The 24,983-nt window shown below is 40.6% G+C and overlaps 1 protein-coding gene across 12 annotated transcripts in view; it reads right to left on the bottom strand.

Moving 5' to 3' along the window:
• Positions 1 to 24,983, bottom strand: part of TTLL5 (tubulin tyrosine ligase like 5) — a 134,789-nt gene that overhangs the window by 80,675 nt on the left and 29,131 nt on the right. For 10 of the 12 annotated variants that reach the window (XM_064512291.1, XM_064512289.1, XM_064512284.1 and 7 more), the window contains 12 exons: positions 19,459 to 19,540; positions 17,820 to 17,881; positions 16,905 to 16,996; positions 14,308 to 14,349; positions 11,191 to 11,304; positions 10,704 to 10,795; positions 10,030 to 10,092; positions 9,090 to 9,128; positions 7,963 to 8,108; positions 6,630 to 6,915; positions 2,267 to 2,447; positions 469 to 615 (listed from right to left, as the gene is read on the bottom strand). In XM_064512291.1, the coding sequence (XP_064368361.1) occupies positions 469 to 615; positions 2,267 to 2,447; positions 6,630 to 6,915; positions 7,963 to 8,108; positions 9,090 to 9,128; positions 10,030 to 10,092; positions 10,704 to 10,795; positions 11,191 to 11,304; positions 14,308 to 14,349; positions 16,905 to 16,996; positions 17,820 to 17,881; positions 19,459 to 19,540 (1,346 nt within the window). The remainder of the gene's footprint in view (positions 1 to 468; positions 616 to 2,266; positions 2,448 to 6,629; positions 6,916 to 7,962; positions 8,109 to 9,089; positions 9,129 to 10,029; positions 10,093 to 10,703; positions 10,796 to 11,190; positions 11,305 to 14,307; positions 14,350 to 16,904; positions 16,997 to 17,819; positions 17,882 to 19,458; positions 19,541 to 24,983) is intronic. The other 2 variants (XM_026120366.2, XM_064512285.1) reach the window with 2 other exon arrangements.

The raw sequence follows: 24,983 nt of genomic DNA on the forward strand, positions 1-24,983 counted from the left end.
ACCAGAAACCAAATCACCAGCAGCACTAGGGTAAGCTGTGTTATGATAGATTCTTACACAAGTTAGATAAATATCTTTGGTTTAAATCCAAATTTTTTTCCAAGGGGTCCTGAGCTTCAGAAGTCCTTAATAATTTGACAGTTATCTATGCAGTCGTAGATAACTTAAGGTGACTTTTATCCAGCTCCTGACCCTTAAAATGCAATAACCATGGTGGCCGCTTCTGCTGCTGGAACAAAGGAGTTGATCAGCACTGGTTACTGCTTTTGTGCAGAGTATAATATATAATATATAACATATAACACATGTATAAAACATTTGTATAATATTCTATTATACACCAACAAGGTGCACTGTGGTGGCACTAAAAGCAGTGAAGCCTGAAGGCACTGAAACAAACTAAGCAACTTAGCCCTCTGCTGAGTTAGATGAGCTACTAAAAGGAGAACCCAGAAAGAAATCACTTACCTTGTTATAGCAGACTATGAACTCACCCAGCTGGCGAGCCAGAATACGTCGACGATCATTTAGGCCTAGACGCCGGCTGGGAAGCAGCATCCTCAAGGACTGCTGAAGGTTGCTTGCTGCTCTCTTCAGAAAGCGTACCACAAGCTCCTGCGAGCAAGGAAGATGGAGTTTACCATGGACTAACAGCAACATGTGGAGAGAAGAGAACAGAGGTGCAACACCAACTCATGACTGGCAAGAATTAAACACACTGTTTGGAGAAAATGAGCTGACAAATGGCAGGCAAAAACATTCTGTATGTGCATCTTTCACCCAGGCACACAAATCCAAGACAGAGGAAAAGGAGGATGACGTGTCTTATCTGAGGTGGGACAGAATTAGGGATACTTGAGGAATATTTATCCAAAATGCATGTGGCAGACAAAAAAAAAAAAACCAAAAAACCAAGCAGCAACATAAAATAACCTGTAAAAAACAATACTTTAGACAACATCTCCAAAAAACAACCTGTAATGTACTAAAAGAGGCCTGTGATGAAGCCTACTGACATAAAACCTCTTAGACCCATCACAGGAAAGGCAATCTTCATCAGATAGCTCCACTGCAGTGATGAGGTCCCATTTCATCACTGTTCATATATGCACGTTTCTGCCACCTATCTCTCCACAGCAACAGATGACTACATCGATGGCCATATAATTCCAATCCCCCACCAATCAGGCCCCATTTCTGTATGACCTCTGCTGGGGGAAACACAGGGCAAAACACATCCTAAGGCAAAATGCATCCTGTGGGTCTTTTGAACCCTTTCTGTCTCCCCTCTGGATTTGCTTTTGGTTAGGAGCTCTGCTAACGCATAAATGAGCTGCCTCACAGCCAAACTATTAGATTTCACAGCTCGTCTCTCACTGCCATTACAGCAGGCTGGTTTGATCTGTTATTTTAAACAATATTTTTCACAGCGCAGCAGACAAAGTGACTCTCAAAAAGCCCGTTTTAATTTTCCACTTGGAAAGAGCAGGGGTAACATTTTCCACTGAGTCGACTGATTATTCTTGACAAACAGTTTTATCTCCGAACTGCACTGGCTGTTTCCCTGCAACATGGATTCAGTAAGAATCCATCTGGGTCTGCAGAAAACTCAAGAGCCTACTGATGCCTTTTTTTTTTTTTCTTCTTCTTCTCTTTTCCCCCTCCTTCTTTGGAAGGTTTGCAAAGGGATCTGGGATCTCGGTTTGCTGCATTCTGTAAAAGGTAGATACATCAAATATAGGAACTTTAAAATACTGCCTAGAAAAGTCCATAACACCCTTAAAAAAAAAAAAAAAAAAAAAGCTAGAAAGTAACTTTCCCTCCTCAGTGCCTTACTTCTTCTCACCCATCTAGAAAGCAAGGAAGACACCTAAGCACAGATGCCCGCAAAGAGTAAAACAGTACATAGGAGAAAAAGCTTAGCTGGGTACCTGCTCTAGTCGAGTGGATGAATGCTTTGTTTAGTGCAGTCACAGAAGAAACCAGATACTGGCAAGTAATCTTAGAGAATCTTAGACAGAAGAATTCAAAAGCAGGTAGGCTCAAAGCTGGGAGATGCAGGGAAGGAGAACCAGTGAATGTTCTGAGCAGCTCAAGTATCAATCACACTCTAGTTATTAAAAGCTGTCTATTCTACCCCTGCTCAGATGTCAGTCAGCATTTCTATGTGGTCCATATGCTAAAATCCAGTGCTGGCAACTGGCCAAATAGACAGTAGACAAGTATAACTTCAGAGACTTCACCTCTTCGAAGGATGGGAACTGACCTCAAAACTCTCTGGGCAGATTTCAGCTGGGCTTCTCAGGGCTAACACAAAGCTTCTTACCATTTGCTCATCCTCTTTGGCAGCCCAGGCAACATTCTGGATCTGGTCACCAGTCTCCTTCATCAGTCGCAACTGAACATGCTGTAGGTAGGCAGAGAAAGCCCTGCGAGCCTGCACTTTGCTGTGGACCAAGAGAAGAACATTCAGATCCTCAGAGTAGCAGTGGAAAGAGTTAAGGCAGTCAGGCACAGCTTACGGACTGGAGTACAGTCAGCAAGGACCACCTAGGTGCAAAAGTGTTGAAGTTCAAGGGAAGGAGAATCCCTTCACCCAACCAGTATTTTCAAGGAGACCGTCATCTCACCAGGACAGGGCAGGAATTCCAGGAGATACAAGAGACAGCAGATGCTCTCCGAGTTTTAAGTCCATCTCTAAAAATGGAGTGCTCTCCTTGCCTTTTCACAGCCTTAACAACTCTCCTCCGAAAGCCAACCGCCTGAACATCAGCAAAACTGTGTATTTTCAAACCCAGTCACAGGCTCTTTTGCGGGTCTGTCTTCACAAGCGTTTTGAACACCACAACAACAGACCATAAAAATAAATAAAGGACTTGGTACTACTGCCAGAGTTGTAACAAAGGCCCTGCGATTCCCATTGGAAATGAAAGAATTAAATTTGTGAAAGTGAGCTCTTCCGCTGCTGGCCCAAGGACACAGGCCAGATTTCATTGAGCAAGGCACCACTGAAGAATGAAAGAACATCAAAAAAATCTGCTGTGCAGCTGGCTGAACATGTTGGGAAGCTGTGAGCATAAACTGAGGAGAGGACTGGGAGGGACACACTGATTCTCGTCCCCTCGCAATGGTAGTCACTTTAGTGTACGCATCTGTTACAAGGAAAATTCCTGAAAACCACATAATTCTGTTCATTGTCATCTTGGTCTAAACCCTCCTCTCCAAGTTCTGTTTTTCCCCTCTTCACTCTTCCTCATAGTCCCCCTCCACAGTCACTACAGGCTGTCCCTGGCATCGCCCAGCATGATTTTTCCTTTCCTTTTCATAAGAACATAGGAGCAGATGGGCTTTAGTGTCAGTGAGTGATTCCCCTTCTATCACAGGCAATGTCATAATCTCTTCTATAAAATTATCAAGTTTCATCTTAAAACAAACTAGATTTTTTAACCCATTACTTCTCTGGAATGCTATTCCAGAACTCATTGTTCTAATAGTTAGGAACCTTCTTTTACTACCCAGCCTAGCTTCATTCATGTCCAGTTTACATCAGCTTGCTCTTTCTCCAGTGTTGTCTCCTATCTTAAATAATTTCAACTCTGATGTGTCTCCTGCCCTGAATGTATTCATTAACAGTGATCATATTCCTTCTTAGTTTTCAGTTTGTCAGTGTGAACTATCCAGATCTTTTAGTCTCCTCTTAAAAAACACTGATCACCTGATGTGACTAGCAGCTTGTCTCCATTTAAGTCACAGTTCACCTCCTTTGAACATGGGTGATAGGAACTGTACATAAATATTCTAGATGAAATCTCATCAGGGACTTGTACAATGACAGTAAAATTTCCAGTGGAGTTAGGGAGTATCTTAAATGATACACCCTCGACCACATTCATTACATCCATTCGCACATGAGCTGGAGCTTCACAAATCTCCTGTGATTAACAAGTACACAAGATATTTCTTCTTTTAAGTTAATATCAGCTGATGAACACCCAGATGATAAAATTTCTGCTGTAAGTTATTAATTACTAAGAGCACACCCTTGCACTTTGTGCTACTGAATATCATCCTATTCATATTATTCCTACCCTCAAGGTCATCCAATTCTTTCTATATATACTCCAACACTTTTCTCTAGTGCCAACAACTACCAAGTCTTTTCCATCAGAAAATTTCATTAGCACATTTCAACATTTTGTGTCATTCCTGAACTGATTATTAAAATCAGCCTCAGGCTGACTCCTGAGAAACTCCACCATTTTTTCTTTACTTGTTCTCTGTTTCTAGATACTTATGTGGGCCCCATGACTGTAACAGCTCTCCACCTCCATGTACAAAATTTCCTGAAATTTCATCAAAAACTCAGTCCAGAAATTTAGTCTTCTTGTTTTATATGCTGGTAAATTTCAGGAATACTTCTTTACAGTGTTATAGAAATCATACAAAATAGTCGCAACTATAAGGATCACTGCATCAACTTAAGACATGTGGAGAGATAAGAACTGAAGCTAAAATAAAATGCATTATTTTATTTATGCATCAGCTTCATCATTGGCTTTTGATACTTCTGGAAGACCATACCAGGGCCAAAGAGGCTAGGCAAATGATGAGTTCACAAGAGCCTCAAACTGACATCCTCTCTACTTGGACAATCTTAGTGGTTCTGCTTTAACAAGAAGAAATACAAGATAAAAATATCTGGCTTCATTCATGTCTTCCAGTGAACTCCAGAACACACAACAGTCCTTGTGATATCTCCAGGCTCCCTGTCCTGACTGCTAGTCACCAAACCCACCTTCTCTTCCCATACAAGAGTAATGCCATAAGGAGAACATTCTGAATCCCAACTAAGAATGAATACTCCATACATCAGGCTGCCATATATCAGGGAAGCCTCTCTCCTGAGGGCTCTCTAGGGCTGCTGAGTTTGTTCTAGGAGTAACTTAAACACCTTATGACCAAGAGTTTAAGATTGGTGCTGGCAGGACTTCAGGACCCTCATTACCAACGTCATCTGACACTTCTTTGACTCCAAAATGGAAAACCATAAAAGATCTTTGAGGTAAATTGTAACACTGCCTCTCCTCGGGGTGAGGAATTTGGAGCCCAGAGGCCTTAAATGCATGATCAAATAACTTCCTTTTGATTTCCCTGGGAATGGCACAGGGGGAACACTGTTCATTCCACTGTCACCTCTCCGTCAATAGCACCCAATGTATGGAAGGCAGAGAAATTGCCTCATTGGGCCAGCCAGAGGAGAGAGAGAAGTCCTGCCATTTATAAAGGCTGATTGGGACAGGCCTGGCTTCTTTCAGATTAAAATTTCATTACTTCAGCTCCTCAGCCTGTTGACCCTGCAGAAAAGGTTTCAACGGTGACAGATCAGATGGGGCTAAGCCCAGCACAATCCTGGTAAATGAGGTCACCACAAGCCTGACACAGTTCTGGGGGGAATCCCAATAGCACTGGGTGCTGAGCAGAATTTTGCCAAGTACACCAGACAGATCTCGCGTTCTTGGCAGGAGTTAGTTCTATATATAGGTAGGTGAACTCAGCATTGCTGTGTCTGTCCTGGAAACAGGCTTCAGAATCTTCCTGTGTCACAATAGCAAATGCCTTAGCCACAAGAAGGCAGTAGAACAATCCCAAAATCCATTTGATACTTCATAAATCCTCCCAGAAACTAAACTAGAAAAGCAGCAGCAAGCGACTAGAATTATCTTCTCTACTTTTGGACATTTTTTGCACAAAACATAATACTGCTTCATATCCAGAAGACATAAAGTTCTCCTGCACAGATGTACATGCTCACCATTTCTCTTTGCCGTTCTTCTCCATACACAGTCTTACTCCTCTTATTTAAGGAAGGAATCACTCTTCTAAACATCTACTAGATCCCTGGTTGGTGACCTAGTGGGTCATACAATTTCCTCTAGTACCACTTTTTTACAAGCAACTGAGCCATGCATCAAAACATATCCTGCTCCACCTTATTGCTCTCAACAGTGGGCAATGAGATGTCTTAATAACTTGTCACTCTCAAATGACTTTGTCTCACTTTTAGGAGGTGGTGACACCCTGCACATCAGAGACTGTTGTTAGAGGTAAGAATTCCATCAGCAAAGATAAAAGCACAAAAATGAGAAAACTACATTTTTACAGTGAGGCAGCACTCAGTTATTCCTTCTCAACTTTTCTTGGACAGTTTAACATATGTTGATACACAGCACTGTGGAAATGCAAACAATGAAAAGATGAATTTTAGCAGTCAATAGCAGGCACCTTGCATTAAGACAGAGAGGTATTTTAGAAGCCTGAGTTGACCAAAGAACAGCTTAACACATCAGATTAAAGAACAGCAATGTAAACTACAGCTTATGCTTTATACTGATCCAACAGGTCAGGTATTTGGGTAAACTGTAGGTCTTTGCAGCTGTCTCCCTTTTGTGCCAACTAGATGCTAAGGCAGCCCACAGTTAGATAAAAATCTGAGCCCATATCTCTGGGCTCTTGCTATCTCCTCACACTCATATTCATAATGTGTCACGAAGCGTATATCCTCAGCATCCATATTTTAACTGATACTAGCTGCTAGACAAAACCAAAGGCAACATGCATAAATCTCTCACCTTAAGTTTCCATTCTCTTGAAGAATCTGCAACAAATTAAATTGAGATTCTGGCTCTGTTTTTTCAAGAAACAGCTCCCCTCCATCTCCAGTTTTCTTGTCAAGTTTTTTCGGCGTATTCTCTTGACAAGCAGCTTTTACCAGTTCAGAGAGCTTTGTCTTGCTTTTCAGCTGTGTGTCTAAAACAGAGCTAGCAGTTCCACCCAGCTCTTCATCTTTATCTGCCTCCTCTTCCTCCTCAACCTCTGTGTCTGACTTGACGGACAGCTTTGTGGGTTTTGATGTCCCTAAAAGAGAGGAGAAATGGCATGTGTTGAGTTAAAAAAAAAAAAAAAAAAAAAAAAAAAAAAAAAAAAAAAGCAGGGAGGAGGAGACTATCCTGATATCCACACACTTTGGTTTACTTTTACACCTTTTTCTGCTAGAAGGAGAGAACATCATCGTTTTAGAATAGCATCTTCAGTATCACTGCACTTTATTATTCTTTCTGATTTTCTGCTTGTATATCAAACAACTGAGAAGTTCATTCCCCCAATATCAGAAGATAGACAAAGGATCTTATCTTCCCGTTACAGAGGAAGAAACAAAGAAACAAAGGCATTTTCCTATGCTGTAGGAAAATACCTTTTGCAGACCCTGAGTTCATATATATGCTCATCTTTTGTTTCTTGTGTCAGAAAAATCAAAGCTAAAAAATCTAAAATTTCATATGCACCAATGCAATTAACATATATTACTTACTAACCTACCACCAAAAATCATTATATAATCACACAGCTTCTCCCAGGGCAGGCTGTATCAGGTAGCTACTGGAAAGAGATGAGATAAAGGCTTCAGGAACAGCCATTTGCAAGGAACATGCACCTCTGTATCCTTCAAAATTTTTCCCACATCAGCAGAATAAGATTTCTCTCATTCCCATGTCCTACAGTCACTGCTATGAAGGAACTCCAGCATGAAAGCTCCCACATTTTTTGCTTTCTCTGAAAAGTTGGAGAACTACAGAGGCACATACATACTGTCGATTTCTTGCACCCAAAAATGCAACTGCAAGCTCATCTTCAAGAAAACACTGATTACCTTCAGTCAAAAATCTGAGGACATGGAATGGTGGGAATGGAATTCCAGGCACATAAGAAGGCAGGAAGCCCAGAAGAGAAATGAAACAAAAATTATTAACCCTTAAAATGAAAGCTATTAACTTTGACGACTGAATCCCTTTAGGGACTACAACAGCCAGACCTAAAAACCCCATTCACATAGACTTCAAATGAAAAAGTCCTTGCTTGCTTGTTTTTCACTAACTGATCATCTGGAACTTTAGCCATGCGCACCTGATGAACTTGTCCGTGCTGCTCGTGCCTTGCCATGACATCGCCTGCGCTTCCGTAACTCCAGTGAAACAAGCTTCCTCTCATAAAAAAGAGCATTAGAGTCCACAGCTTCCAGCTTCATATCCAGCCTTCCATTAAGAACTGCTCTGGGAAGCATAATACAGAGAAACTCAACCCCACTTTTTACTTCTCTCCTTGATGATCTAAGAGACCTACTAGATAATTTCTTCAAGAAACAGTTTTCCTGATGTAGTGAAGAAATACTTACGATCAGCCTAACTTTCCTGCACGTAAAGCCTACAAACGTTTGCAGGGAGACCCATTCAGAGACTTCCAAGTATCTTACAGAAGATCCTCTCTCCAAGTCCCAAAACTCATGTACCTAGCACCATGCTTTCATGACTAAGTAGCTTCTATTCAATATGCAGCAGCTGAAGGCATAATCAGTAAGCAAGCCTGAACCAGGCTCTAAGATTACAAAAGAATGGAGAGAAAGGTGAAGGGTGTACATGGACCTGAATCCAATCTTTAGCTTGTTCTTCATTGTTAGGTCAGAGGCAAGAATTTTATCGTAATCCAAGTGAAAAGCGACAATCTTTCTACAATTTCTGTCTAAACCAAGGAGAAAGAAGTCCTGCCAGATTCCTTAAGGGAGACAAATGTAATAACTTTCTGTCATTGAAGAAAGATCCAGTAAATGGCTCCTTATAGTGTAAGTAGAAATATCCACAAAAACTTCCTGTTGTTCCACTTGGCTTTTGGATCTAGCAAAGTGAATACATGGATATATGAAGCCCAAAAACCTGATGCATAATAGAATCTTTTAAGAGAGCTCAAATATGAGGCTCACCAATATGCTGGAGTGTCAGAGTAGCAAGCCTAAGAGCAGTAGCTTTAAGATCCAATCCAACAAAAGTTAAGCTCTCCAAATGCTGGAATATTCTTTGTTCACAGCATTTACTTTACAGAAATGGTTGTGAGGGGTAAGAGCAACACGATCCTTCCTTATTTTGATGGGTTTCTCATAGAATAGGTGTTGACCCAGGACTTAGGAGGTAAAGATGTGTAAATCTAAATTTAGAGTAAATCCTACAAAATACAAATTATTTATTTAAAAAGCCATTTACCGGGGTCTCCCAGTGACCAAGTCTCTTTTCATCTGGCCCCTACAAAGGAAAAAAGGGCAATAGGTTACCTTCCATTCTGGATCACCAATAGGATTAAAAAGCCTCCAATGTCTTTCACATGTAAAATGAAAAGGCCAAATCCACAGTATCTCTTGTGAATCCTATCTTAAAGGAGAGCAAAATGGCTCCAAAAGAGGAACTCTGAGCGGCTGTCCTATAATAGACGCTTGCATCCATCTGGCTCAAATTGGAGAAGGTATCACTTGGAGCTAGCCTCTAGAAACATTCCTGAAATCAGGCAGCAAAAAAATCTTACAGTGCTGTTGCAGGAAAAGCTTCCATAAATAGTATCTCCTCCTCAGTCAGCAATCTTACAACTCAAATTTGGAGAAGAAAAACTGAGGCTGGGAGGGGGAGGTCTAAACAGAGTGAAAGATGTTACATACAACTCTCGGTGAAAGTTCAACTACAAGCATGAACTGTGATTTCCACCAAAGCACCACCCAGAAAGGCAACAAACCATGCTTGCACAGGTCAGGAGGTAAAGGCAGGGATAATAAACCTTTGGAGTAAATTTCAGTGTTTACTTAATAGGAGGAAAAGCTCTGATGCGACTATAAACTTGAAACCAAAGGTACATAAAGACCTCCAACTCCAAACAAACCTAGGTGCTTGGAGGCTTTTCATATCTATAGTTTCTTCCCTACCAATGACTCCCATACCTTTTGCCTATTACCGTTATTGCCCTTGGATTCAGAATTGCAGCATATAAAAATGGGAGAAACATCCACAGTCACTAGCATACTAGAAAAGAGACGTGCAACTATTTCTATCCTTGTAAATCACAAACAAGTGTTTATAACATCGGATGAGTGAGGAATAAATCTTTTTCATGCTGTTTGTGTCCCTTGCCTCCCTCCCAAATCCAACAGCTTTCTACCTGTCCTGAAACAGACGTGTAGCCAGCATGTAGTTCATTGTTGTCTTGTGCTCTAAGAAGGATCTAGAAAAACAAAATACAGGATATATCAAGGTAGAGCGCAACACAGTGGAAGGCAGCATAACACAGAAAGAAGTCACCTATAAACACCATCCCAGAAGAAACAGATTGAGACAACACACTGTATGACTAAAGAAAAGAGGAAAGGAGAGCTATCACTTCTCAGCTGAAGTTCATGTTGAGGCAAGAGACTTGGAGAAATATTATGGAACTGAGGCAAATAAGAAAAGCGTAATGTAGTAGCATTCACAGGATGAGTCCTATATTGTGTTTATGACCTAATGAGAGAGTACACAGCACGTGCAGCTCCAAGAGGTGAAAGCAGATTGCAGAAATGGATAATTTAAGATCAATACATTTTTATTCTGACAGAAAAGCAGCATCAGAATCTGTGAAACAACCTTCTCTAAGGTGCAGTTAGGCAAGTTGTAGTTAAAAAAGAATCAGGAAAAAGCATCCCCAGCACTACGAATAAACTGTAACCTTTAACAAAGATCTCAATATGCTCCTCTCTGATGGCTAATCTGGTTAATATACATGGATCTACACAGAATATCCTTCAACACAGAGCATCAGTGCAACACTGAGCCATCTTACTGGAGACTTATTATTACCCATAAAGATCCCATGTTAATGGGGTAGGGAATATTCGGATGAAGCCTCCTCTCCGCTCATTCTCCTCCCTCACACGACGAAGAACTTTTATCTATGAACAGAGAGAGAAGAAAAAAAAAAAAGCCAGCAAAATAGATACAATGGAAAATAAATCCTGGAACAACACCTGAGTTCCAGAGAATAAGAAGGCTATTATGGCAGTCCTGAGAGTGAGCTCTGTACATACGGCATCCATAGGCAATTTCACCTTACACCTAAATTCTGAAAGAGTCTACCACTGCCTAGGGCGCATATATATACTTGGCATGACTGAGGGCAAGGACAGTACTAGCAGTAAAATTCAGCAGTTTTGTTCGAAAAATTTGCAATTTTCTAAACAGAATTTTTTGTCATGTTTTTCGTACACGTGCACTTGCTCTTTGCTGAGCAAATATCCCCACATACTGCAAGTCAAGGTAAATACAAGATGTTTAACAGCCTACTTACCTCCTCCATGGAGAGACCTAGCACAGAGCTGCCTTGCCTTCCTGTTGCTTTTTCCCTGCCTGAAGGCATCAGGTTTTTCATTTCAGCATCACTGGCAGACAGAGGACGGGCACGCTGTAGAGACAGTGTGAATCCAGATTTTTCCCTTTTCCTTACTCAACTTATTAAAAAAAAAAAAAAAAAACAGTCATATTCAAATTCCAGGCCCCCATGCCCAGCAGAATGTACTCTCTAGGTACTACAGCCAGAATTCACATGGCAACACTCCACACCCCAGTGGGCACTAAGTGCAAGGATTCACATTCCTAGTTTTTAGTACAGCAGGACTCACAACTCAGGCATCAACGCCAGTATTCACGCCCCTAGCACCTTCAGGAAAAGCATAAAAAGATCCACATCCGAAGGGTTCTAGAGCCAGGATTTACACTCATAGGCCCCAAGTACAGTGGCATCCACACCTCAAGGGCACCAGAACCATGATTCTCTGTCCCAGTTGTACTGTCATACTAGAAGAATAGAACTGTAATTCACTGATGAGAGAAAGTTGCAGGAAAAAAGTGAAAAATTCAGTTCAACACTCATTATACTTATTCTTTCGTTACTCTGTTGCCGGATCACAACATGCTACTTCTTGCACTGAAAAGACAGATCTTGTATATACAGATACATAATGCAAATTTACACACATGTGCAAATTTAAAAAAACAAAGGGAAAAAAAATAATTTGCAGAAAATCTCTCAAGATCACTCTTAATCTAATGTGTTGTCCTGATCAATTATAACAAAGCACAGGAATTCAAATCATCTCCAAATTAACAGAACTATAAAATCTCAAGATCCCAACAAAACTGAAATCCTTGAACATGTTCTCAAGAGCATTTTAACTGGGCGTAGGCCCAAGTTCACATCAACTGCCATTGTAAAAAGAGCATTAAAGAAGTTTAGCTCCAAAGGTCTCCTGCCTTTACACAACATTCAAACATCCTGTTAGTACCATACTGAGCAAAGAATGTAATAGAGAAAAACACAGTAGAAACCTTAAGTCGGGAAAGCTTGGGGGTATATCCCATAGTGCTCAGATTCACAGGAAACTTAGGGCAAGATCAGGCTGTATCTTTATTTCTAAGGACTATTTGAATGGGAATTGAATTCCAGTTCATCTGCCTCATTAGAAATTGCAAGCAGCTATACAGAAACTGCAGGTGAAGCAACTGCAAAAGCAACAGGGATTGTACTATAATGGGCTACACAGCAGGGATTGACACAGTAGAATCCAAAGCGAAAACTGACATAGCAGGTGCCAGCTGAAACATTTTGTTAAGCCTAATGAAAACTGAGTCAGTAAAACAAAAGAAAACACAACAGTCTGGACAAGAGGGTAGGAGACGCAAACATTTTTAGAAAAAATAAAAATGATAGTAGTTAAGCAGGCTTGCTTGATGCTCTAGATGACCTTAAGTTGAAAGGCTTTTAGTTTTCCTTCCTAAACTTCCCCTTATGTCACAAGCACAACCCAACAACTTTGCTTAAACAACTTCCTCTAAAATGTCTTACTAGGTAACCTCTACTTAAAAACCAGTTCCTGACACCACCATTAGCAATCATGTGAGAATTGTTGCTCAAAGCAAATGTTATAGGAAATTTTTCATGTTATCAGATGATCTCCTTTTCTAATGAAAAACTTCAAAGAAATCATCTTTATTGTTTTGATACAAATAGAAAACATATGCCTATGTATTGGCAAACTGGGACTATGACTAGAGAAGTTCCTGCTCCCACCTGGGAACAAACTACTCTAAAAGTTTTCCTCTAGCATTTTGACACTATTTTACTGAACTTCCTGCACAATAACTTTCTTTAGTGTTTCCCTGCAGGATTCTCTTTTGCTGTAGCATAGAAATGTCTTCAGCTTAACAAAGTTCTTGCTTTATCTTTGACCCAGCTTATCTTTTAAAAGTATAGATAAATCCAATTACTTTGATTCATCTCCAAATTCTGCAAGCCTCTCTGGTTCCCACATCATGATTCTCATTGCACTAATCATTGACAGCAGCTGGCAGAAAGATCCCTCCTATTTTCTATGAAACCTCATTATTCAGCTAGATTCTTTTCCAGCCTTATCTTTTCTCTTAACCTCAGCTAAACTTATACAAAATGACATAAACAGCAGTCCATAAAATGAATTAAGCTCTCTAGATGATTCCATCTGTCCTACCTTCTTTCCTGCTGAGAAAGTTCAAAAAATGGTAATCGCTATTATGCTAGCACATGAAGCTCAGCAGCAAAATGCTGTCCACTGCATCCCTGCACAGCCAGGTGCTTATAATTGTAAACTAACACCAATTTGTCCATATGGCTTGCAAGGAGGGTAGCAAATTTGACATCAAGAGAAGCTGGATCAGTCTGCCTTATGTTAAAGGTATGCAGGTCTACATTTTTTTCCCGTCAAGTCCTTTTTCTCATCCTCTCCAATTATCCTCTCCTCACTCAAGTTTTTCAAGCTTCCTTCAGATGACTGTTTTACAGACAGTAATTAATTCTCTTGTTGGGTCACATGAATTTTGTCAATACAGATTCACCTGTGTTATCCTCTTCTATTCAGACCTATTCCATACCCTGTAGTACGCAGAGAAAATTTCTTCCTCCTTCCTTTTAATAAGTGACACTCCTCTTTACTTCTGCTTTCATCAATTCTTCCTTTACTTCTGCACTTTCCTTTTCAATGACCTACCAGATCCTGAACATATACATTGTGCTGCCATTGTCTTAAAAACCTAAATCAGGTTTCTTTAAAATGCAGTTCAAAAATACCTGCAGGCTTAAGAACCTCTGAAAGGTTTCACCCAGCTGATCCAGCCCCTCAGCACACCTCTTCTATTTTTTCTTTTAAGCTGCTAAAACTGATGCAAATGCTTTTCTATTCTTTGTTCCTGCCACATGGAAAAGTATTCCAGGACCTATTCATCTCTTCTTTTCTTGTCTCCTTTTTTTTTTCCTAGGCTACTTAGTTGCATAATATACTTTGGGATCAGCTGTACCGAAAGTATTGTATATAAAAACATTTGAAATGGCATCCCTTACATTGGTACAGGGAGCTGAACAAAGCCCAGTACTTACCAATCTGGTGTTTGTTGGTCGGGACTGCGCAGACACAGGACGCTACAAGAGACACACAAATGGAATAAAAGTCTTGTGTTCTTCAAGACACTATCATCCCTGCCTGTGCTCCAGAGAAGTGGTGAGTGCCCTAAAGCAAAAGTGTATAACTAAAGTCCAGGGAACTAGCTAATAGCTTCTATCATCTCATTTCAGATCTTGCTCCACAGATCCTCCACAAGTACATTCTGTCCCCGTTCCAGACACAGCACTAGTCTTAAACTCAGATGTGCTCAACAGTTCAGAATGCATCTGAACAGAGGCATAGTTTTTAAAAGCACACAGAAAAGAAAGCTCTGCAGCCGGGTGAATGAACTCAGCTATCAAGACTAAAATTCTTACTTTTTGTATGATAAATATTATCCTCTAAGTAACTCTTTATTAGCTATGTATCAGAGAGAAACAGATACTGTCAATCTGAATTGTTCATAGGACAGAGAGGAAAAATAGTAAAAATCCTGAAATTCCAGAAGCCATTTCATTTAAATATCTCCACGACAGTCCAGTTCTAGTGGAGAAATAAGATGTTACTATAACATTCAAGTACAAGTGTAGAAACAAACAGCAGAATATCAAAAAGCAGCCTGTATTACTTCATAAGGATTCATTTGGCATCAGTCCTATAGGCAAGACCAATACAATGTAGGGGTAGGTTCAAATGAAAACTGTTATCATAAGAGCTTAGCTGCCTCTTGCCTTTGGTGGTAGTCAGGCTGCCTACCTCCTCCCCAATGCTCAAGAGGAGCAAAGAGCATAAGAAAGGATTCTGAAGAGACCTATCCACCATTTCTAGCTGTACTACAGCCAAGTTCTTCCCTACAATTAGTCTTTACAAAACAGGCTGAGGTCTCTTTATTGCTTATGATTAATTGAAAGGGCTCCAGATCAACAATAAGTTACAAAGGAAGCAGCTAAATTGTTTATATCTCTAGAGGGTACTAGTGATCTGAGAGTCAAACCAAAGAAATTGCACAAGGAACTGGCAGTCCACTCTGGTGAAACAGAAGTCACCATAACTATCTCATGACCAAGAATGCTGGTTTCAGGATGTCTTTCTCAGGAAGTGACTTTTCCACAGATTAAAGATGGCCTATGTGAACAATTAAAACTTGAGAGATCATGAACAAGTTAAACAAAAGAGGTTCAAAAGTACCCTTTGCAACTGGAAGTGGGAACAGAATTATCAAAGACTCAATACAACCTGAAATAAAATGCATTCAGCAAAGAGCAGGCCAAAAAATACTGAAGCATGGAAAGAGAGATACACATATTCACCCACAGGTTTTCCATTTAGCTACTAAAAAAAGCTAAAAAACTTCACCACCATATTAGGAAGCTGTTCCTTGTAAACTAAACATAGGTAACAGGGAGAATTGTCCCAAAAGAGTAGTCCTATCTCGTATCCACTGCTTTCTGATATGAAATTTAGCTTTTAAGTAAAATGAATCTACAAGTTAAAATGCTCCTTAAAATTCAGTGGTTCCCAACTGCTCAATTTTCTAAACTTTGTCTTCTACAAATGTTTTCAAAGGGGGGTGGGAGGGAGGGGGGAGTACGAGCCATCAGAGTCTGATCTAACTGCTCCAAGACATAAGGTTATTCATTTTTTTCTAAATGGTGCCTGAATTCTCATTTACCTTTTGCCTGTCACAGAGAGCACCTTGACAGTCACAGGGATCTGTATGAAATCTCACCTATTAAACTGGGCTCAGGAGCTGCAGACTCAGACAGTTGTCTTATAGATACTCAAATGTCATCTTACCACTTATTCACATCTCTCACAGTGATGCCAGATTCTGAGTTTTACAAGAAGCAAAGTGTTACAATTTGTATGAGTTTTCCACATGCTAAAATGGACACTGTATTGGTATTCTGTCACTGAACAAAAATGACTTTTCATTTCCTACTTGAGTTGACACACCATTGCCACCTGTCACTCATGGGAGTGTATGCAGCACCTGTAGAGAGCTGGGATATATTCACTGGCAGTAAAAGGCTTGATTCAGGATACACTTCTTGCCTATTTGCCTCGTGAGAAATGCATTTGAAAATCCAAATGAAACAGGGGATCTCCCTGCCACTTGTGGGTGATCCACCGTCACAGATACTTACGGGATTCATCTGGTAGCCTGAAAGATAGAGGAACAGCTGCCTTTAGACATTACAGTGCTAAGAAAACACTGTCTCACCAGAAAAGGTAATGGACAGTCACAGCAAGCCACATAAGGCCTTAGTCCAAGGAACCAAGGGAAAGGGAGAGATTCCAGGACTAAAGGGGAAAGAAGGCTTAAATTTCAAACTCAGAAGCACTTTCTATTTGGAAAGAGGTCTCAAACATATTCATAAAGCTATAGGATTCTGGAAGCTTGTTGTCCACAACAAAATGAAATTGGCTGAAATGCCCATAACTCAGCTGTATCCACAGTCTTTTCTCATGTAGTTACATTAGAAGTCTAGAGAACCTCATTCATTCACTGGCTCTCTCACCTTTGGGCCAAATTGGATGAGAATGGCTTTCTTGGTGTTCTCCTCAGTTCTGGCTTGTTGAAATCACTTACCTGAGGCTTCTGGTATGGATTTCTCCTGGCAGATTCAGAGGAGTGATAAACTGCCCGGCTTGACCGCTGGCCTGGATCCTGGCATACAAAGCCTATGGGGATAAGGAGCCACATAAGAACTTTTAAAAACAGACAAGCCCTGAAATATAAACCTAGAATTTCTGTTAATGATCTCAGCTTACACATGGCCCTCCTGCCTCTACCCAAGCCCCCAAAAAGATGCCTTTCCTTTCTTTGTCTGACTTTTTTTAATCCCAAAGTTTGCACATCGCATTACATTTTTGGAATAAAATTAGAACTTGCTTCAAAACTAAGTATTTAAATCAATAAGATGGGTTGCTGAATAGCAATACAGATATATACTCCCCTCCTTAAACAGCAGCAGCTTGATGACAATTCTCTCTCTTTTAGGATGAACGGTAAGTTGCTCAAGTAACTGAACCAAGACGTACTGAGAACGCCTCAAAGGTACTGTGTACTAGAAAGTGATGTAGCTTTCACCATCTTGACTCCACTTCTACGGAGCCTAACCAGAATCCACACAGTCTTACCAATCATTCACCCTAAAAAATGCAGAAATACTGATTCTGAGGACTAAGTCCCCAGAAGTTGCCTGTTTAAGAGAAGTCACCTGTTTAAAAGAAAAAGTAGCATCTTTGAATACCAAACGAGACCCAGAATATCACCTAAGCATGACAGAGAGGGATTATTCACAGGCTGAATTCGAAAAGACATAAAACTTCCCCATACTAAGTGCAGCTACTCTCTTTAACCCGCATTCTCCTCTATTACACTAAAAATTCCAGTCTTATAACTTAATATAGCTAACCAAGCACTGTCTAACATGCAGCTCAAACATACCTTTTATTGGTTTTAAATGAGGTAAATATCCAAGCAGCTTTTTGTTACACTCACCTACAAGCGTGAACATATCTGAGAGCATGCTAGCTTTGATCTTCAGGTCCAAAGGAGCATCACTATCCCCACATGGAACAAAAGACAAGAGGAATTATTTATCTGGTATAAAATGAGAGGATTGCATCAATATCCAGGATGCTTTCCAATATATTTTCTTTGCATTGGTCTTTAACACAGGCATCACAGAACACAAGCACCTAGGTGACTTTCACACACATGGGTAAACATCAAACAGCAACAGATTAACCTATTTCTGTTTATAAACCCAGTATCTACTGATTTTATCCCTTTTCACAGCTTTACTCTTCTAATTCAACATGTGCAGCCTTGTTTTAGCTCTGCTTGGCCAGAAACATTTTCTTTGAATGTATCTATACTGCATTTCATGGAATGGAGCTTTCTGTCACATAATTCTTAAAAACTACAATTACTTATGTCTCTTCCACATAAAATCATGAAGTCATACGGGTTAGTCCTGATGGATGAGAACAAATGATTGGGGAAAGTGATAGATACAGAGAGATCGGACAGTGGGGACAGACAGGAAGCATATTTAATTCCATCCAGTAGGAACAACAATGAATAGAGTTAAGACCAGACAAGCAAGGTTTGTTTTCTTGACAGCTGAGAAACAAGCCATTTTCTACAGCTCAGTGAAAGATGCCAATGACTTGGGCAAAGAGACTGGCAATCATAATAAAAATGGAGTGAAGGATGCAAATATGAGTTAGCTTTAAAGGTAAAGAATGCAAGTAATTCACTGTGTTCACATATGAGTGCAGACCAACAAACCAGGAAATTAAATGTTGTGGAAATATTCTCATTGCACCTAAAAGCAAAACGGGTGCTGTGGAAGCTAGGGTGTTGAACTAGAAGAAGCTAGAGTGTGTATAAAAATAATCTGAGTGCAGGATAAAGAAGGAAAGATCAACAGGAGTGTCAGATATGGTTATTCCAGGAATACATGTATAATTTAAAGCTGATTAATACTGCAATATCTTGGAGATATTACTCATACATTATTATAAAAATGTATTATGCACCTACGTTCTCATAAAGTTAGAGTGTAGTCCGGAAAACACACATCTGAACCTCTATGAAAAGAAATCCTGAAGTTTCATTAGAGTTCTAGGTCAGTGTAAGGTCCAAGAGAACACTCACACCATGGGTTTTAGCTAGAGAAAGTATTAGACCAAGAGTCTGAGCCCAAGCATGCATCTACATACTCCAGTCAAGCATAACGCTTGAACAGTGCTTTGACTCTAAAATCTTAAAGCATCTACTGGGCCAAGCAGGTTGAAACCCAACACAATAGTCTGGAGAGTTTCAGAATTTGTCTGTGATGGGAGATTACGAAGTGTTAACAATGATGATGGACTGTGGAGGAGAAATAATTAAAAAGAAAATGGAATCCCAACTGAGTTCTTTCAAAATCTGTTGCTGCACTGAGTTTGTTTATGCAAAGAAAAAAGGAAAGGACTATCCTCCCTATCAGCTCTTAGTAGTGGAACAAATACTCTGCAGGCCTCATGAAACCATGTCCTCCTTGGACCACAAGTTTCAAAGACAACCATATCCAGCAACAGCTGTACTAAAGACCCAGCCCTTCCCTCTTACGAAACTAGGAATCACTTACCAGGCCAGTGATGGGGATAGGTTCACTTCCAACAGCCAAGGCTTGAGAGTGGCATCAATAAGGACATCGAACCCATACAGCTCTGAAAACACAGCAAACATAGCAAATTCAACCTAAGACACCTTTAAATGTCCAGGTAGGGTCCAACACAGGTCTCTCTCAGGTCATTTCTATTTCTTTTATGCGAAATCCAGTGAACTCTCTAGGACTGCATAAATAACAACATTGCACAAGTGGGAAGTTTCACTCCCTAAGAAGCAAGGTTAAAACTAATCTGTTTGTGGGGAAAAGACGGAAGCAGAAAACGAGTCTTAGGAAAATACTATATAGAAAAAACAAACTCTGAAGGAGAAAGAAGGATCAAAGAAAAATAGAAGAACCAGATATTTTGTTATGCACAAACTTCAGTTCTTTCAGAACTCAGCTACCTCTGTTTCCACATACAAGTGACACAAGCACACCAGGTCCACCCTAATCTTTTCAGCGGATGCTGGAAACAACAAAACTTTATTCTCCTTTTGCTTTTTAATCCCTATTACTCACTGTTCCAGTTAGGTATAGATAGTATCCTGTCTTTCAACCATCGGCCCCACCCCATTTATTCCTGCATTTTTTTCTGCAAAATCTCCATAGGAGTGCAAGAGTCTTGTCCTCTGCAGCTCCCTCTGCACAGTCAACCTCCCGTAACTCTTTATCTTATTGACAGTTTGCCACTTTGCAACACATCCCTTGAGAAAATTTTTTTCCTTCACTTCTAAAACGTCTCTCTCACTCATAACATATTATGTCTGCTAGATGTATTGTGCTCTACACAGGTCAGATTGAAGCCAGTTTCCCATTCCAGGACTGATTTTATTGTTTCTCTCCACACAACACATTTTCTCTATTTCAGGACAGAGTTGCAAGAAGGATGATGCTACACAAAGAGGATTGTAAGTAACAAGTTGGCATTAATGCAATTCCCTCTTTCAGCATTAAGAAACAAAGTTTATGTTCATCAGTGCAACTTGTGCACATTTTTTCAAAACTGGGTATTGGCAGAGAAGAAGGATTTCCATGGAGTTAACCAGTTCCCTAGTGCCTGGAGTGAAGGCAGAAGAATTTCTTTGCCATGCTGCTTTCCTTAAATTCTGGCCACGGCATTTTGTCGCCTGCCTGACATTCATGCTGGCTCCAGGGAGCTGGACTGCTTGACAAGATCTTCCTATGCAGACAGCTGTGTGAGAGCTCACGTAGCTTGTGATGGGAAGTTAATGAGCTGTGGGGGGGACTTGGAAGGGAAGGAAATGGCAGCAGAATTTGTGAGTGTTGCCTGCTCACTTTTCTGAACCCTGTAGCCAGACAGTGAGTGGGAAGAAAAACAGCAGAGAGTTAAGCAGTTGGTTCACTCCAAAGAAATGAGGCTGAATCTACATTTGGCTGTCTTGCTCCCCTGAGCAGGAAGGCTGCAGTGGAAGAAAAAGGAGGAGATGGAGATTCTGAGTGTAAATATTAGTAAAGCATTTTAAACAGGAGAAATCTCTGATAATTGTAATATCATCATTTCAAAAGACAATCCCATGTTTAAGTGAAGAGCTGTGACTCTCACTGCCCAGCAAACTCAGGTGGGCAGGCTGCTCATCCCCCCAGGCAGAGAAGCAATGAGTGGGCCTGTGACCTCCCACCCCTAGGCAGGAAGCAGAGCATTTTGTTTTGACTAGCTGCTGCTGCTTCTGTTGCTGGCCATTCCTTCCCTCTGCCCCTCACAAGACCTTTGCTAATAATTTTGCTCTTCAGTCTCTCATCCTCTCCCACACTCTTCTCCCTTCCAATTCACTTGTTCTTTAGACTTCCCTCTTTCCCACCCCAGTAGTCCTAATTACTCGCTGACTGTCCTCATTTACAAATGTATATGGCAAACTTCTTGACACGGGATAGCCCTGTCCCCTGACCATGCTGCTGATGCTAGACTTTCCTTTCCCTTGGGTTTGCCTCATCTATTAGGACAGTAAGCTCTTTGGGGTATCCCTTTTGACTCAATTCAGTTGCTAAACACAGGCATCTAGTGCCATCTGCAATGCTCTAGGATTTCCTAGTTGGCCTCCACTGACATGCCACTAGGGCCCAGGTCTCCCACACATCCGGGGTCATATCCACTAGCCTGAGACAGATGTCTTTGCAACAACCCCAGGACATCTCAAGTGATGCAAGATCCAAGTTCTGGCAACTGCATCAAGCCTTGCAGGTATACAGGGCTTAGCCCAAAGGGGTTCTCAGGGGTGACTGGGGTACTACAACACAAGTAGAAGTTTAATTGCTTGTGGTTCAAACCTATCCTAGAAATGTCTCCCTGACCCCTTCCACATTTGTAAAATGAACCACCTAGATTAAACACTGAAGAAGTAATCCTCCTACTGTGAAGCTCCACCTTCATTTGTAAAAATAAATAAATAAAAGTTCAAGTTTATATGCAGGCAGCACAAAGATGTACAATTACACGAGCATGGCAAAGATCAGAAGCATATCCTCTACAATTACCAGCTTTAGTAAGATTATCATTTCCTTCTGTACGGAGAGTAAAGAAAACTGAATGACCAAAATAGAAATGTGTTCTAGCCTCTCTCCTCAAATGGTGGCAATGGTAGATTTATGACAGCCCATCTTGCAACACTGTCGTTACTAAGGGAAGAATGGAAGAAACTCAGATTTAAAGTTTTTGCAGTACCTTCCTTTGCTCCCCTCCCCTTGTTACTACAATTCACGAAAACATGTTTCATTCTTGCAGTTTGCCGAAGAGATTGAAATTATATCAGAAAGTACTGGCTGTTGCCAAGACTCAGCAAGAACAGCCACTTCGCTCCCACTCTTGTAGAAAAGTCATTGCTGAAAGAGCTTCCCAGTCCTCCCAAGAGAAGTGCTAGCTTCAGACTAACGTCAAACAGCAGTAGGTCAGCCACAGATATTTTTTTTGCCAGTATCATTATTTAAGCAATAAGATGAAGGCTAGAGACATGCTCTGAAGCTTTTTGGTTCTGGTAAACTACCACATATTACAAGTTTGGGTTACAGTCCTGTCAAAGATGGCACTGGCAATTCTTTTTAATAAATATCTCCAAAGAATGCACTATTCTCTGTAAATCCAGCAACCAAGTCACAAGCAATGGTCTGTATAGCAAACAATGTTTTTATGATTTCCTCATAGAATACATAAGCTCAATTCCTGGAGGGTTACTGTAATTCTGGTCTTTGTCTTCAGCTTGTTCACTGAGGATAAGCTTAAATGATGCCTTTCTCTGCTCACCCTCCCCCCACAAAAAAAGCTTCTTATTGCAAAGGACATATACTGCAATTAAATGGGAGGCAACCTGAGGGTATAAAGTGACACATACACACCTAAAAAAGCTACATAGTGTGCAACTCTTCTGCTTCTGCAATAGAAATAGACTGCCTGATTTTGAGTAGTGGTGCATTTACAGACATGCTTAGTGCAAGGAACTACACTTGTACCACTGAGCAGCAACTACACTGTATAAAGGAGGAAAACTTTAAGACTGTAGCTAGCAATGGAAGTGCTACTTTGTTGAACACATTGGCAAACCTGAGGCTTCAGAGACTGAAGTATTTTGTAAATAAGTCAACAAACTCCTAGAGACCACTTTAGCTATTGATGATACAGTATCTGTCTGAATTCTGGTAGCGTACATCTTAACAGCTACAGGGGCATAAATGGTCTGTGCGTTAGGTCCAGAATCATTCTTGCTATTCCACAAAAGGTCAGCTTAACAGTTCAGCATTTGGTAACCAAAACTCTCTCATATTAAAAGATATTAGATTGAAGTCTCTACTCTGAACACAAGGTTTGGGGAAAAGTACTGGTGCTGTAGTCTCGCACAGGAATTTGTCTTGCACTCCAAATAATACATATTCTTTAACCTCTAACCTCAGAGGACTTTATTTTAATAGAGAAAGGCTCTGACTCCCAGTGTTATCTTCCAGTGGAGAAAGGATCCAACAAGACACTACAGAAATATTCCACACCTTGGTTTTCTTGTCTACTTCACAAGAAATGCATACTGCACCAATGAGAGCCTATCATATTAGCTTGGCTAAACGAGTAATTACCTCACTTACAGACAGAGACACTTTCTCCACTGCACCTAACCGAAGAAAGTCCATTGCTTATAACATTACTTCCCAACCTTTTCTTCCTTCCACTGAAGCCTGAAGAACATTCTGTCACATTCCACAAAAAAATCCTGCAGCCTTCAAATTGAATTAACTTCAGTCTACCTACAGAAGCTAGTACTTAACACATTTGGTGAAGAGAAGATTTCAGTTTCATCATCTGTACCAAATCAGACTTAGGACCATCTTTCTGCTCTGAAGTCAGAAAAGCTAATTAGGCCATCTTCAAGGCTAACATCAAAGAACAGGAGTGTTGGTGCAAACTGGGCTGCCTTTACAGTCTTATTCTTACAGAGTATATAAAATTATCATCCTCAGACAGGGAAAAAGGTTCTTCAACCCAAAGTGTGCAATCACAGCCTGTGAAAAGGTTAACATCCCAATAGTCACCCTGGGACAAGCCCTCTACTTCCCCTATGTCATTGAGGAACAGAAGAGCAGATATGCTAGTTCTTACTATTTAATAAATTTAGGGGGACATAGCAGATAACTGAAAATGAAAGCCATAAGCCTCCATAGATATGTATGTATATGAGGTGCAGGAGAAAGAGAGCATGTCTCCTGACTTCATTACCCAAGGTTCTTCTGACTTCAAACTCCTATATTAATGAGCTTCACTCTAAAACTCCAGCAACCTTAGCCCCAGCAAGTATAGGACATAAGAGTACCCCAGTATCCCCCACTTCCATATTCTTTAGTCCTTAATGTCACTGTGAGACCCAATGGCAGCACAAGACATTTTAAGTAACCAATTTTGATACAGATTTCAGCAGCACAAGTCCACAGATGCTGAGAAGTTGGCAGTGCTGGTTGTTTCTTTACTGCTGTTTATGGAGTAAGTTCATTCTTCCTAGGTCTGCCCCAGTACCCTGAGAAAACCTGTTAAAGAAACTGGTGCTATCAAGCTGAGAATAACTTTCTAAAGCAATCAGAACTCCTCAGCAGCAGGGATGCTGACTCCTTTAGCTGAGCTCTGGCCACTAAATCATCAACACTCAATTAAGTACCATCCAGAGCTATGAAGTGATGGGTAGGGAAAACTGCGCAGGGATAAAGATCTGCTCCTACGGGGGTTATCACTGGAAGAGCTATCCCTCAAACTCTTCTCACCCCTAAGGCTCAGCTGACATTTGTGTTCTGTTTTGAAGATATACATGTATATTACAAAAGCTGCACTGGCACATTATAATTATCTGGAGGCCTGTCCAGAAATGTACAGGGCTTCTAAACCTGAGGGTAGCCAGAGGACTCTAAGAACAACATTTTTCAGACTCAAAATAGCATCTTTATATGCTGTTTTTAAAGTGAAGATGGGCAGTAAGGAGGGAAAAAAAAAGAATGGATTATGCTTTGCAAAAAGA

Source organism: Dromaius novaehollandiae, chromosome 5, assembly GCF_036370855.1.
Source record: "Dromaius novaehollandiae isolate bDroNov1 chromosome 5, bDroNov1.hap1, whole genome shotgun sequence".
NCBI lineage: Eukaryota > Metazoa > Chordata > Aves > Casuariiformes > Dromaiidae > Dromaius > Dromaius novaehollandiae.